Source organism: Gobio gobio (genome assembly GCF_949357685.1).
Source record: "Gobio gobio genome assembly, chromosome: 10".
Classification (NCBI taxonomy): Eukaryota; Metazoa; Chordata; class Actinopteri; order Cypriniformes; family Gobionidae; genus Gobio; species Gobio gobio.
Window position 1 is genome coordinate 41681206 of NC_137116.1, and position 15842 is coordinate 41697047.

Here is a 15842-nt window from a genome sequence, read left to right on the forward strand (position 1 = left end):
TTCTGACTTCATATCTTGCAATTCTGACTTTCTAACTCGCAATTCTGACTTTATAACTCACAATTCTGACTTTATAACTCACAATTCTGACTTTCTAACTCACAATTCTGACTTTATATCTCACAATTCTGACTTTATATCTCACAATTCTGACTTTCTAACTCACAATTCTGACTTTCTAACTCACAATTCTGACTTTCTAACTCACAATTCTGACTTTATATCTCACAATTCTGACTTTATAACTCACAATTCTGACTTTATATCTCACAATTCTGACTTTATAACTCACAATTCTGACTTTATAACTCACAATTCTGACTTTATATCTCACAATTCTGACTTTATAACTCACAATTCTGACTTTATAACTCACAATTCTGACTTTATATCTCACAATTCTGACTTTATAACTCACAATTCTGACTTTATATTTCACAATTCTGACTTTATAACTTGCATCTCTGACTTTATATCTCACAATTCTGACTTTATAACTAACAATTCTGACTTTATATCTCACAATTCTTACTTTATAACTCACATCTCTGACTTTATAACTCACAATTCTGACTTTATAACTCACAATTCTGACTTTATATCTCACAATTCTGACTTTATATCTCACAATTCTGACTTTATAACTCACAATTCTGACTTTATAACTTGCAATTCTGACTTTATAACTCACAATTCTGACTTTATAACACAATTCTTACTTAATAACTTGCATCTCTGACTTTATATCTCACAATTCGGACTTTATAACTCGCAATTCTGACTTTATATCTCACAATTCTTACTTTATAACTCGCAATTCGGACTTTTTATCTCACAATTCTTCCTTTATAACTCACAATTCTGACTTTATATCTTACAATTCTGACTTTATATCTCACAATTCGGACATGATATCTCACAATTCGGACTTTATATCTTGCAATTCGGACTTTATATCTCACAATTCGGATTTTATATCTCACACAATTCTGAGAAAAAAAATCAGAATTGAGAGATGTAAACTCACAATTGTGAGTAAAGTCGCAATTATCTTTCTATCTTTTCTTTCTATCTAACTATGTTTCACGAGTTTGTGTGCCCATATAATCTTAGTGAAAGATTTGGCTTGCTGTCTGCTGAGAGGTTCGGAGAGGATATTATACCCAAGCTCCGATTGCCCCCCTATAACAGGCAAAATTGTACAAAAAAGGAGGAGCAGGGGAGGAGGAGGGATGCTGCAAGAGCTAACAACGGGAAGAGATAAGCTGCTGGTTTTATACCTTGGTATTAATTGGAAGATTAGATGGGCGTAGATGTACTCCTCCTGAAATTACGCTTAATAACTCACTTTATTCTGTGGCGGAAACAAGCTTCCATAAGTTCATGTATGGATGCTTTAGTTCTAACTTTCTTTTAGTTCTAACCCTTCTTGTCGTTAGAGACTAGGATGATTTCTCTTTCTTTTAAATGTAATTAAATATTACTTCATAAATTAATTTAAAAATTATTTAATAATAATAATAATAAACCCAGGCTTCTTATTCAATTCATTTGAAATTTTTTTTATATATAATGTTTATTTTATTTTATTTTATATCAACTCAGGCTTCTTGTCATATTCTTCACACAGCAGGTGCTGGTAGTTTCCATCTCTCTCTTTTTCTTTCTCTCTGAGGGAGGACACAAGGGAGAACAGAGCAGGTGCAGAGATGAGAGACGGCTTCAGCTGTCTGAGCACGCCGTGCTCCAGTGTACTAAGTGTCTGTTCCCCGTCTCTATCATATTCAGCCACTAATTTCCCCAGACACATCACCAATTAAAGCAATGCATTTACACCAAATATTTAGTGTTTTCATCTATGTTCAGAAAGCTTTAAATGACAAAAACATAATTACATACATCACACAATAACAGTGTGAAGGTTGGGCCAGGATATGAGAAGAAGCTGGTTGACTTTAAACATAAATCTGAAGTTATGAGGACGTGCTGACATCGTTGCCCTCTGAGAGTATGAGAGTAAGTGCGTGAGTTTAGCAGAGTGGAACGACGCAACTGACACAGACCGAACTATAAATTACTCCATGTTAGCGTCATACCACACACCACTTTGATCTCAGAGGTATTACTGTGCTCTCGTCCAAACGCCTGTCCGGCGTTGGATAAACAGAAATAGAACTGGGCCGGTGACAGGAAGGTCACAGCGAAGTACGTGGAAAGAGTTTTAGATAATGTATTAAATAAAGACACTGATTAACCACTTGTATGTTTGAAAGGAAACAATGGTCTGGCTGAAGGTCTGACCTAAACAATGTTTAGTCATTCAGACAGTACATGTGAACACACGTCCTGTACATGACATGACATGAGAACGGGTGAGATGCCACATATGCTCTCAATGTGTGTGTCTGCACATGTGTGTGCTAGGTGTTCTCCTCAGGGCTCTAACTAGGTGGCGAAGTGTGCTGGTGTGTGTGTGTGTGTGTGTGTGTGTATATGTGTGGTTCTGGCAGCTGTGTGGGTGATCCTCCAGTCATGAACAGAATCTCCCTGGCCCGATCCACAGGGGCAGGCTGGGATTCCAGACCGCTCGCTGCGCACTGGGGCCACGGATCTATTCTCAGCACGCTCTCTCATCCCCGTCCAACAGGCTTCATCCACAAAATCCACTATCTTTTTGGCAAGGGAGCACAGCTCGCTTTATTCAGTAAAGAGGCACCTGACAGCCTGCGAATGTCAGGTCGGACCTTGACCTTTACCACTTTGCCACAAATGTTCTAAGCACTCACACCTGAAAGAAGGGAAGTGATATCCCTTGAGTGAGGAAGCCAGGAAGTGATTTCATTCAAAAAGGAATTGACACAGAGTGGTGATTGATTTTTCTTAAACAACAACAACAACTTAGATATAAAAGTTTTATAATAAAAGTTAATTTATATATTTTTATAAAAACAACTAAAATATATATAAAAATATTATTATTATTATTAATACTATTATATTTAAAACAATAAACATTATATGCATTAATAATAATAGTATTATTATTAATAATTTATTATAAAACAAAAATACATTTCAAACACATTTAGCCTACTATTGTTATTATTATTAAAAAATAATATCAAGTACATTCATAATAATAATAAAATGTATTTGATATTTTATTGTTGTTATAATAAAATGTAATATATCAAATATGTATAATTTAATTTATAAAATTAGATATGTTAATATATAAAACATAATTTATTTTTTAATAAGGTTCATTAGTTAACATTAGTTAACTACATTATTTAACATGAACTAATAATGAACTGCACTTATAAAGCATTTATTTATCTTTGTTAATGTTAATTTCAACATTTACTAATGCATTATTAAAATCCTGTTAACATTTGTTAATGCACTGTGAACTAACATGAACAAATCACGAACAGCTGGATTTTTATTAACTAATGTTAACAAAGATTAACTAATGCTGAACAGAGGTGTTGTTCATGGTTAGTTCATGTTAACTAATGCATTAACTAACGTTAACTAATACAACCTTATTGTAAAGTGTTACCACAATTTTTATATAAAACAACAATAAATAAATATGAAATACATAATAATAATAATAATAATAATGATATTAATAATAAATTAACAATTAAAGTACATGGCTCAGGAGCTGTGGCAGAGATCTGAACCAAGTGACATAATGCAGGGAAAGGAAATAGGAAAATTCGGACAGCATTTGAGCCTCTTAAAATAAGCAGAAAAGGACTTAACACAACGCAACATTAACTGAACTATGACTATGGTAAATACATAATGTATTATTATAGATGTTTATCTCTGTATCAAATATTACAGCACGTGTATCTTTATGTGTATGTAAGAGATCTGCCTCTAGTATGTTGTCCAACTGGCTGGTCCAGTTGTGACTCTTATGTGAGAGTGTGTATGCGTGTTTGCCAGCTTGTGCCACGAGTCAGAATCAAATTTAATAACATTTACAATGGCAAAAGCAGTCAGATTTTCCACTCACAATGTCCCAATTGCAAATATTTTATGTTTGCCAAACTGCAGAGATGGTGCCAACGACAGAAAGAACAGGTCGAAAAACTGTTTCAGCTTAGTTTTTACAATGTGTTTAATGAGAAAATATAGCTTATTTTTTCTATTAATTACATGAATTTTTAATCCTTTGCACATGGACATACGTCAGAACTATTATAACATTGCCACAAAAGAGAAACAACAGTGTCTCATTTGTTTTGTGGGTTGGAGTCAAACTGTCATGAAGACGTTAATTTCAATGGTTAAAATGTAAAATATCTCCTAAAAGGTACAACAAACTACATTCTAGTACTATTCTAGTCTTTATGCTCAACTCTGGCAGGAAATACTGAATAACACACTGTATTTTCACAAATCTGATTATCTCAATACATGTTTGAGAGGTTGTGTTTAATTTAGTGGGTCATTATGACTCATTAGGGTCCCAGAGATATAAAGAAGAGGAGCACTTGAGAGTTCTCAAGACTCTGTGGTTGTAACAATCTCTGGCCTAATACAAAAGGACAAGCTGATAACTGTGGAACATGCTGAACAATGAGTTGGGGAAAACTGCCTGATTATTAACAGCCCCTCTGTTGCCTGTTAAAAAAAAACAAAAAAAAAACATTATGCAATGCTGTGGGGAGGAATAAGACGCCAGACCCCTCAATTAATGTGCAGTGGAAAACTGGATTTATCCCTTAGAGACACATTTCAAAACGTCTTGTGTATGTTGTAGCAAATCTTAGATTACAATGTCTAAAAGGAGTGTCATGATTTCACTGAGACACATCTAAAAAAGTCAATCGCACATCGCAGCTTAATCGCTGGAGGCAGGTGGACAGCGTTTACTGTCTCTGTGAAAAAGGACTCATTAAAAAAGTTAGTCTGGAAGAGACTGAGATGTTAGGAGCTGCGTCAGCAGTTCAGTTCAGTCTGCTCAGAAAATAGACACAGACTGTATAAAAAGTATAGCGAACTATCCACATCTGTATATTTCTTTTGGACGTCTCTAGTTTGAGCCTCGTCTAAACTCCTGCTGCGACTCGGCCCTGACAACTTCTTTCCAAAAGCTGCTGCAGCTCAACCTCACTGATTTTATCACCATATGGCCAAAGACTTTTTTAGGAAATCAAAATATTTAGGTCATGACCTAAATGCACAAGGTTTCCATAAAGAAATATGTTTTCATTGCATTTATAGTCATTTATAGGGGTGTAACAATACCCTTATGTCACAAGACTGAACTCACAATATTATTGCGATACTCCAAGACATATGCTAAAAGATTAACAAAATTTTAATTTCTAATTTAAAATGCTACATTTGGTATTGGTGTGTGGAAAAAAATAGGCTTGGGCTTGGTGCTGGTAACCCAATGCACAGGACAATGGTGACACCAGAATAAAAATATTCATGATTCTGAAGCTGAAAATACAGAATTATTTTAGACGAATATGCTTACACTCTGTCACTGACTAGATATATTTAAAATGATGTAGGCCAATTTTTCCTGGTAACATTTGGCATTATCAGGACCCACAAATATTCCCCCATTGCATTATTATACATTATATTCAACATTATATAGTAGTTTAATGGACACTAAAACCCTGTAAACATGAGTTTTTTTCTCACAGTAATTTTCATTTTGGGTGAAATATACACAATGCAGATTTTCACTATCCACGATACATATTGTTGCATTTTTGTATTGCGATATATTGTGACACGATATATTGTTACACCCCTAGTCATTTATGAAGCTCTTTTAGTCAAAAATGACCTACAGTAGCAACCTGGTTAAATGAATGTTCTAGGTTCAATACAAGTTAAAGGGATAGTTCACAAAAATGAATATTCATTGAATTCCATTGCTGACACATTGTCAAAATATCTCCTCGTCTGGACATAAAATGATGACAGAACTTTCATTTTTGAGTAAACTTTTCCTTTCAGTTCTATGCTCAATGGTGCAATGATGGATTCAGAACCTGACTCTAGTTTTAGATCAAGCTGAACCGTTGTCCTTTATTTAAACAGTCTGAAATCTTACCTGTTATGCTGCACCGAACATATTTCTCTGCATAGCTCTATTTTAGTCCGATATATAACAAGGGTGAGGGATCGGATCACATTTTTGTTCACAGGCATCCATCTTGGGTGAGCACTGACATAGTCTGTCAAACCATATGATAATTTTAACAAACTAATCCCTAGACCTTTTGTCCACTGTGGAGGACTATGAATATATTTGGCCCACTATGTGTCACATTCACATGATTCTATCTAGAAGCATCTAATCACTGTAGGCTACTCAACAAAACTGCCACACTAAGCTAACAATTTCCAAACAATTGGGCCCCAATCACTTCCATACTGTGAAAAAAAATTATATACAAGTCAATGGGGACCATCAACTTCATACAGGTTTGGAACAAATGATTGAGTAAATTAGGCCTATGAATTTTCATTTTTGGGTGAACTATCCCTTTAATGCTAACCCATCTTCCAACACAAGTTTTTAAACATTTTAAACATTTAATTTGTGGCTGCAAGCCAAAAACTCTGCAGGCTTAATGCCAGACGACTGGAAAAAAAGGGTAAAGAGTATCATGAGAATCCTCATAGATCCAGCTTTTAATAATGTTGTTAAATCGGTTCCTCTGTGCCACTCTGCCCTTTTTTTTTTAAAGGCCAAGATCATTACTGGGACATGGGAGGCAAGCTCAAGGCCAGCATGGAAGAAAAAACCCAGACCATTTTTCACAGGATAGGACGTCAAGCTAAAGTGTCTCATTGGTGAGGAATTCCTCCGAGTTTCTCCAGGGAAAGAAATGTTGATTGTAGATGAAATGCAAAACTCTACATGACCTCATTATAAATGCATTTGCCAACAAACACTTTGCACAAGAATCTTGGATGGTCATATATGAAAGAAAAACCCATTTGTATTAATTTGCAAGGCTTTGAACCAACAGCAAAGATAAGCTTAAACAATACAGCGGTATCAGTACAAATTAGAAAGATGTGTTCAAGAAATACCCTTTCTGTCAGAACCACTATCGTCAAAGATGATTGACAGTTAGCATTTAGTTTGGATTGGCGGTATGGTTCTGTTCTGGGCAAGAATTCCCTGTGTATCCATGCAGCCTAGCATGGATAAGAGCAGGGAGAGCGGTGATAAACCCCCCTAGGGTAAACAGAACAGAACCAACAATGTATTGCAGATATCATTAATGTCAATATTAAAATGTACAACATTATTCTGGAATGTAGTCTGATTCAAGGGGAATCAGCCAAATCCTGACTGACGAGAGGAGGAGCTGGGGATGGAGGAGGGTAATTAGCTCCGGAGAAACACGATACCTGCTGATAATACTGAAGGAGCTTATATATGCATGCTGTGATAGGCATCGTATTCCTATAGGTAGACGTGATCAGCTGACAGTCAGCTGATGCGAGCTTGACTAACATGACCTGCTAGAACTAACGCGGTGCTTGATATTTATTGCACAAGGCGCCCATGCTGTAAATTTAAATGTTTTTTCAGATCTTTCAATCTAAGGCCGTGTGTCCACCAAAGCGTTTTTTAACGTTTTTTAACCAATTGTTTTCAATGGGAACGCCGCGTTTTTAGAATGCCATGAGCGTAACGAGGCGCTGAGCGAGTATTTCACGCTCAAGTGCTGAGTGTTCCCTGTTTTTTACTGGTCGCCGAGAGTTGAAGAATGTTCAACTTTGAATAAAACGCAGCACTCATCACTGTCACTTTTTACCCAGCCGACATATTGGAGGAGGGGCAGGACAAATACAACACTGACAAACTGCCACATCCTGCTTGTACAACGTCAACAGATGCTGACAACAACTAGCATAATAACGGAACAAAACAATTTAAAACAAGAGCCAGAGCAAATACTTTACATCTTCGTAATTTTTATATAGAATCAATGCAGAAACAAACTATCTGTGATGTGAGATAGGTCTACTATAGTAACACTTCCGTATCATAAGTAAAAATGGGGTTAAAAATATTAGGATGCAAGTTATTAACATTTTAAAATTTCACATTTAAAAAAAATCTAGTGTTTGATCAATCATGTATAAATATTTATTCAAATGCAAAACCTACATTTAAGTAAGCAGTTATGATCTGCAATACTTTTTTGAGCAACTAGACTAGATACATGTATATTTATTAAAGAGCCATACATACTGTACATTACAAATGAAAAAAAAAAAAATTTCCAGCCACGAAATGACTCTAATTTGCCTCTTTGCATTGGATTTTTCTATTTTAACCTTACATACTACAATAATTGTAATAGAAACAATAGAAGAAAAATATTTTAAGTGATCCTTAATGGACCATAGTTATTGCACAATTATTGCGTATACTAAATGAAGCAATGGTGTGGAGTTATATTTAAGCTATTTTAAGGCATGAAGACATTTTTTTCATTGGAAAAAACTTTTAAATATGTAATTTTGGTGATTAAAGGGGCTATATGCGTTTTTCTGAAATTTAAACTCGCGACTGACACCTGTGGCCAAAAAATAGAACTGCTCTTATTTTCTGCTCGCTCTCGCAGCGGTGGTGACGTCACATCCGCAGACAGCGCGGGAAAAAACCTACCCGCCAGAAAATAGGAAAAATAGGATACAGGCTTATAGGTGCACCCACTGTGAGCGGACAAGGTGTCAGTATGCTCATCAGGAGATGTTTGAGTCATAAATGGTAAAATAAAAAGGCTATTGTTACGTTTATTTTGGGGAAAAAGTTGCATATAGCCCCTTTAAAGATGAGTTTTAAGGGAAACAATTATTGACTGCGGGGGACTTTAAATTCGCAAAATGTGTTAAATGTAGCACAAGCAAAATCAATTAGCTAAAATGTTGAATAAACAAACACTCAAGGGCCATTGGCTTTGTTGAACTTCATGAATGATGGGTGTTTCAGGGCTCTGGAATTCTGCAGATTCCTGTGTAATTCTGAAGGTGGATCTCATTCCCATAGACATTCAGAAGAAAAGCCACATTAGACAGACTAGAGAAGAGAAATCATCTCCCATAGCTCTGTTTCTGATCTTCTAACTCGTAATTCAGGTTTATAGAATTAGTTTATTGTCACTGTGTGTTTGTGTTTTGTTTCATGTTCTCTGTTGAGTTTTCCTATCAGTCATGTTTCCTGGTCTTGTCATGTGTTCCTGATTGTCATGTGATTCCCTTGTCCTCATGTGTTATGTTCTCATTGGTTGTTTTAGTCATGTGTTTTCAGTTCAGTTCTGTCATTGGTTAATTGTTCTGATTGTTCAGGTGTGTCTTTAGTCATTAGTCTTTGTGTATTTAAACCCCCATGTTTGCCATGTGTCCTTGTTGAGTATTGTTTCCTGTAAACCACTGTTGGTGAGTTCTTTGTCTAGTCAAGTCTGTTTTCAAGTCAAGTCTGTTCCAAGTCAAGTCTGTTCATGGTTCTAGTCAAGTCAAGTCATTGTTTGTAGTGATGGCAAAATGAGGCTTCCTGAACCACTGAGACCTCGCAGCCCATTGCTTCACCAAAAGGTTCATTACCCGAAGCTTCATTCATCATTGCTCACCAGTGACACCTATACTGTGCAAAGAAATAGCAGAGAAATCCATTAATCCTGAGGCAATGACCTGAGCAGACATTTGTCCATTGCCTGGGTATAAAATAAAATATGTATCTTTCTCTGTCTGACTTTACTTGCACAAAGACAACTGTCAGACACACTGTTATTTATTTATTTATTTATTTATTTATTTATAGGCTACTGTGATCCACCTATCCAGCAGATGTCAAAGGACACCTAATAATAGAGGAAAACTCTATTAGAGAAAAACTATCTAAACTAATAGTAATAATGTAGTAGGCTATACTGTAGTATAATAGTATAATGTAATAATATACCCTCACCTAAAGGATTATTAGGAACACCTTTTCAATTTCTCATTAATGCAATTATATAATCAACCAAACACAAGACAGTTGCTTCAATGCATTTAGGGGTGTGGTCCTGGTCAAGACAATCTCCTGAACTCCAAACTGAATGTCAGAATGGGAACGAAAGGTGATTTAAGCAATTTTGAGCGTGGCATGGTTGTTGGTGCCAGACGGGCCGGTCTGAGTATTTCACAATCTGCTCAGTTACTGGGATTTTCACGCACAACCATTTCTAGGGTTTACGAAGAAATGGTGTGAAAAGGGAAAAACATCCAGTATGCGGCAGTCCTGAGGGCGAAAATGCCTTGTTGATGCTAGAGGTCAGAGGAGAATGGGCCGACTGATTCAAGCTGATAGAAGAGCAACTTTGACTGAAATAACCACTCGTTACAACCGAGGTATGCAGCAAAGCATTTGTGAAGCCACAACACAAACAACCTTGAGGCGGATGGGCTACAACAGCAGAAGACCCCACCGGGTACCACTCATCTCCACTACAAATAGGAAAAAGAGGCTACAATTTGAATGAGTTCACCAAAATTGGACAGTTGAAGACTGGAAAAATGTTGCCTGGTCTGATGGGTCTCGATTTCTGTTGAGACATTCAGATGGTAGAGTCAGATTTTGGCGTAAACAGAATGAGAACTTGGATCCATCATGCCTTGTTACCACTGTGCAGGCTGGTGGTGGTGGTGGTGTAATGGTGTTGGGGATGTTTTCTTGGCACACTTTAGGCCCCTTAGTGCCAATTGGGCATCGTTTAAATGCCACGGCCTATCTGAGCATTGTTTCTGACCATGTCCATCCCTTTATGACCACCATGTACCCATCCTCTGATGGCTACTTCCAGCAGGATAATACACCATGTCACAAAGCTCGAATCATTTCAAATTGGTTTCTTGAACATGACAATGAGTTCATTGTACTAAAATGGCCCCCACAGTCACCAGATCTCAACCCAATAGAGCATCTTTGGGATGTGGTGGAACGGAAGCTTCGTGCCCTGGATGTGCATCCCACAAATCTCCATCAGCTGCAAGATGCTATCCTATCAATATGGGCCAACATTTCTAAAGAATGCTTTCAGCACCTTGTTGAATCAATGCCATGTAGAATTAATGCAGTTCGGAAGGCAAAAGGGGGTCAAACAAAGTATTAGTATGGTGTTCCTAATAATCCTTTAGGTGAGTGTATAGCATTAACACATATGAACCACAATAACAATGACTCTATATAACTCTCTGACCCTCACACTTCTACTACTCCTGACACTTCTCTGAAACGCCACAACAACCACAAGATGGCGCAAGTTTCGAACCCGAAGTGACACACCCATGACGTATTTTACACAAACCGAGGCCTCGTTTGTCATTGGTCAAGTGATTTCTCCGTTAACAACACAAGCCTCGAATCGGGGCTTCATCTGGCACGCCCATTTATTCTCGACCCAAGCTCTGACGCCTCGGTTCAAATGTCACATCACTAATCGTTTGTGTTGTATCTGTTCACGCTGAAAATAAACTGCACTTGGGTTCATCACATCAACTTGCCTCCAGTGGATCATGGTTACATTTATCTACATACCCTTTCCAAAAACATTTCCCACATTTATAAGCAGGCATTGCTGTCAGTTTTTAAGTGGCACTCTGGGAAAATGGCCTGGTTCCAGAGATAACTCAGAGAATTTGAGTGTTGCTCTCTTAATGCACTCAAGCCACTCATCTTTGTCTTGAGAAGCAATGGGAGTAGCAGTGAATAAATGGACAAACAAACAATGATTCCAAGAGCGTAGCAGAATTATTTAGATTCAGATCCCCTGAATGGGAGTCCCAAATCTTTAAACCCAACCCTGACCCTAACTTCATACCTGATAAAGCCAGTGGCCCTGCTGTGGGGTGAAGATGGATTCAGGCTGAATGACACCGGCTAAAGCCCCAAACATTCCTGTTGTCTCTGTGGCATTTTGGAGCAGGTTGCTGGCAATGAGCCTTGCCATGCTTTGGGGGGCTTCCCTGTGCTTTGGCCGAGGTAAACACAGCAACCACACAAGCTAATAATAAACCTCAAACGCCACAAGCCAATCCTGTTTCTCAGAACAGGGATCTATCCCACTGTCACCTACGCACATAATAACCCCAGTCAACCCGGGGTCATAATCACCTTTGCAAACACTCGGGTGCACAGACATTCACGCTTACACACACAGACACTCACACATACATACTATATTTCAAAGACTAACATAGACCATAACCATAAACCTTATAAACCATTGTTTACAATTTACAACCTAACAGACATCTTTTGTGAAATATTTTGGTTGAAATAACTATATTTTTGTACAAATAATGTAATATATATTTATATTAAGCAACAATCATAAATAGAATAAGTGAAGTCAAATCAAGTCACCTTTATTTATTGTTTCAAAGCAGCTTCACAGTGTTAAACAGGAAAATAATGTAACAGAATTGTATTCGGCCGTACAGCCGCTCCGGAGAAAATGGTGTGTCATCTAGATCAGTAATTTAGTTCATATGGTTAATTTAGTTTACTAGTTAGATTTATTTGGATATTTAGTTGAAAATTTAGTGTCCCCATCTAAGCCAAGCCAAAGGCGACAGTGGCAAGGAAACCAAAACCCCATCAGGTGACCTAATGGAGAAAAATAAACCTTGGGAGAAACCAGGCTCAGTTGGGTGCCAGTTCTCCTCTGGCCAATTAACAAGCAGTGTATGATTATTATTCTGGCAACTTTAAAGGTCAGGGGTCATATTAGATCGGAATATTCAAATGATCGGATACAACACGCCGGAGACGGGTTTATTGAGGATGACGTTTTGATTAAACAATAATTAAATTGCAATATTCGAAAGATCGGAGTCATCACGCCAGAGACGGGTTTATTGAGGATGCCGTGTCGATGAGGTAATTTCAGGGGGATTCTAATTGACACGGTCTCTGCAGACAATTCAGGGCCATGCATTGGTCATGTCTGGCCGCAGGTCCACCATCTGATCTGGATACGGCCCAGATCTGGCTGACTGCAGTAAACCTCGGGAGGTGAATAAATAAATTATTTTGATTACTGATTGTGGAAGTTGAGAAACATTTGAAATGACCACATCTCTACACAACACTGCAATATACAAATCCTTTTATTTTAATTTTATTTTGAACAATATGTGTATTTATAATATATACACAGGGCTTTATAGATTACTTACAAATTGTAGTCAGTTACTGATTCTAAATGACATGAAAAAGATTGTCGTTAGTAATGTAATCTAGATAACTAATTTTAGGTAATGTATTCTGACTCATTTATCACATTGATTTGAATAGCCATATTGATATAAAAATAGAAAGAGAAATAAAATATATTACATTTTCATGAAGTGCATTAAATATTACATTATGTTAGGGTTTCCCAGACTGGGGTTCATTATAGAACTTCAGTGTTTCATGAGTTTAATGAAAAACTATACAAATTAATTAATGAATAAATATATATTTTCTTACATAATGCAATGATATTCATACTTTTTAAGTGTCCAAATAGTTTTTGGTCATGCTGTTTGTATATTAAACATACACAAATTGAGAGACTGACTGTGGGAGTTCAGAAACATTTGAAATTATGATAAATACCTCAAGTTCCACAAGGAAAGTCATGAAAAGTAAGTCGATTGGCTGTTTGTTGTGTTGCAGCATTTTCAATTTCAGTGTGGGCTGAAAAATTGTTGCATTGGAAATTGTTGCATTGGTTGGGACACTGTTAGGAAAGCCCAGCATCCTGGCAGTAGGGTGTCATGAGGAACCATGCCTCAGCTTGCTCAACTGGCACAGGATGGCACACGCCACCAGGTTGTGTACTAAATATACCTTGTGGAGGAGACTGTAAGTGTGTGTGTGTGAGTTTATGTGTTTCTATTTGTGTGTGCATACTTTCTGATGGATTATACAAAGTAATGGGGCTCTACTGCAGAGACACCTGCTAGGTTGTGTGTGTGACAGTTTCTGAGAACTGAGAGCGAATTCATGTCAGACTTTGACCTGTTGTGCCGCTGCGCTTCTGTCAGATGGGTGGGCAAAATAGTATTATAAATGTGTCTGCATGCAGCTGTGCCTACTGACTTTCATTATATAAAACAATATCTCTTCAACAATACCACTGTATCTTTTCAAGCCTGTTATTTGACCGCCGTTTGCGAGCTGAATGGGGGAAAAATGCTAATGCTTTTGTGTTTGAGAGATTTGACTTTTAAACTTCAAACATCTGCCTCGCTCTGCTTGCATCTCTTTGTGCCCCGCCGTGACACATCCCCCTGCAGAGGGGATGATGGGTAGTCCCCTCTCTGGGGCATTAATTGGGAGATGAGGCATGCTGGTGCCAGATTCAAAACATACACAGGAAGACAGGAAGTGAGAAAGTGAGAGAGAGAGAGAGAGAGAGAGAGAGAGAGAGAGTGTGTGACATGAGGAACAGTAAGAAAAGAGAGGAATTAAAAAGCCTGAAAACTACATTCCACAGACTTTCTAGAAAACTAAAATTTTTATTAAAAATAAACACCAGAAAATACAAGATCAATTTATTGCTTTATATTGGCAATAAAACTTAAGTTTTATTATTGTTAATAAAACTTAAGTTTTATTAACAATAATAAGTTAATAAAACGTATTATTGCCTAATAATTCTGCACTCCCTGTAGTGTCTTTGGACAGCTCTTTGGTCTTGGCCATGTTAGTAGTTGGATTCTTACTGATTGTATGGGGTAGACAGGTGTCTTTATGCAGCTAACGACCTCAAACAGGTGCATCTAATTTAGGATAATAAATGGAGTGGAGGTGGACATTTAAAGGCAGACTAACAGGTCTTTGAGGGTCAGAATTCTAGCTGATAGACAGGTGTTCAAATACTTATTTGAAGCTGTATCATACAAATAAATAGTTAAAAAATCATATATTGTGATTTCTGGATTTTTTTTAGTTATTATGTCTCTCACAGTGGACATGCACCTATGATGACTATTTCAGACCCCTCCATGATTTCCAAGTGGGAGAACTTGCAAAATAGCAGGGTGTTCAAATACTTATTTTCCTCACTGTATATTAATGAAAGTCAATGGGGTCCAATGTTGTTTTAGACACCATTGGCTTCTATTATATGAACGTTTAAACATTCTTTGAAATATCTTCTTTTGTGTTCCACAGAAGAAAGAATGTCATATAAGTTTAAAAATGACAATTTCCTGATATATCCAGGATAAAAATCTCTGATCTCTGAAGACATTCACTAAATGTTTCACGTTTCTGCCTGAATGGATGTATCTTTTAAGTGAGATAATGAGATTCTGATCACCTCTGTGATTCATTTTATTATCAACAATTTTGAAATTGATGTTAAATACTGCTAGTTTTGTTTTTATCACACCAGTAATTTATTGTTTACTCAGAAACGAATGAATAAATAAAAATGTGTGCACGCATGTAAAAAAAAAAAAGGGGGGGGGGGGGGTGCCACATTTCTCACCTTTATATGACAGGTGCACTCGGGGTGTTGTGCGGGTGTTGCCATGACAACCCCAGACACACAAGCTCAGGATGAGAAGCAGGGTTTGCATCATGTTGATAATAATGGCAGCAGTTTACCCACCGAGATCTGCAAGTGTGAGAGAGACAGAAACAGTTCATGCGTTACACATCGAAAATTTAATTGTTTGCTGACAGCAAATACATTTCAGGATAAGTTTCAATTTGTGTGTGGCTCATAAAAAGCGATTTCACCAATGCTCTTGTCTTGTTAGCATAGAAGCTCCCACCCTGAAAAGCC

General features: G+C 37.1%; 1 protein-coding gene across 2 annotated transcripts in view; it reads right to left on the minus strand.

Annotated features, from left to right (window-relative positions):
- The window catches only part of sema3gb (sema domain, immunoglobulin domain (Ig), short basic domain, secreted, (semaphorin) 3Gb), a 48136-nt gene that overhangs the window by 11256 nt on the left and 21038 nt on the right, over window positions 1-15842 (minus strand). For both annotated transcript variants that reach the window (XM_079827233.1, XM_079827232.1), the window contains exon 2: window positions 15543-15671. In XM_079827233.1, coding sequence (XP_079683359.1) covers window positions 15543-15636 — 94 coding nt within the window. In that variant the 5' untranslated portion in view covers window positions 15637-15671. The remainder of the gene's footprint in view (window positions 1-15542; window positions 15672-15842) is intronic.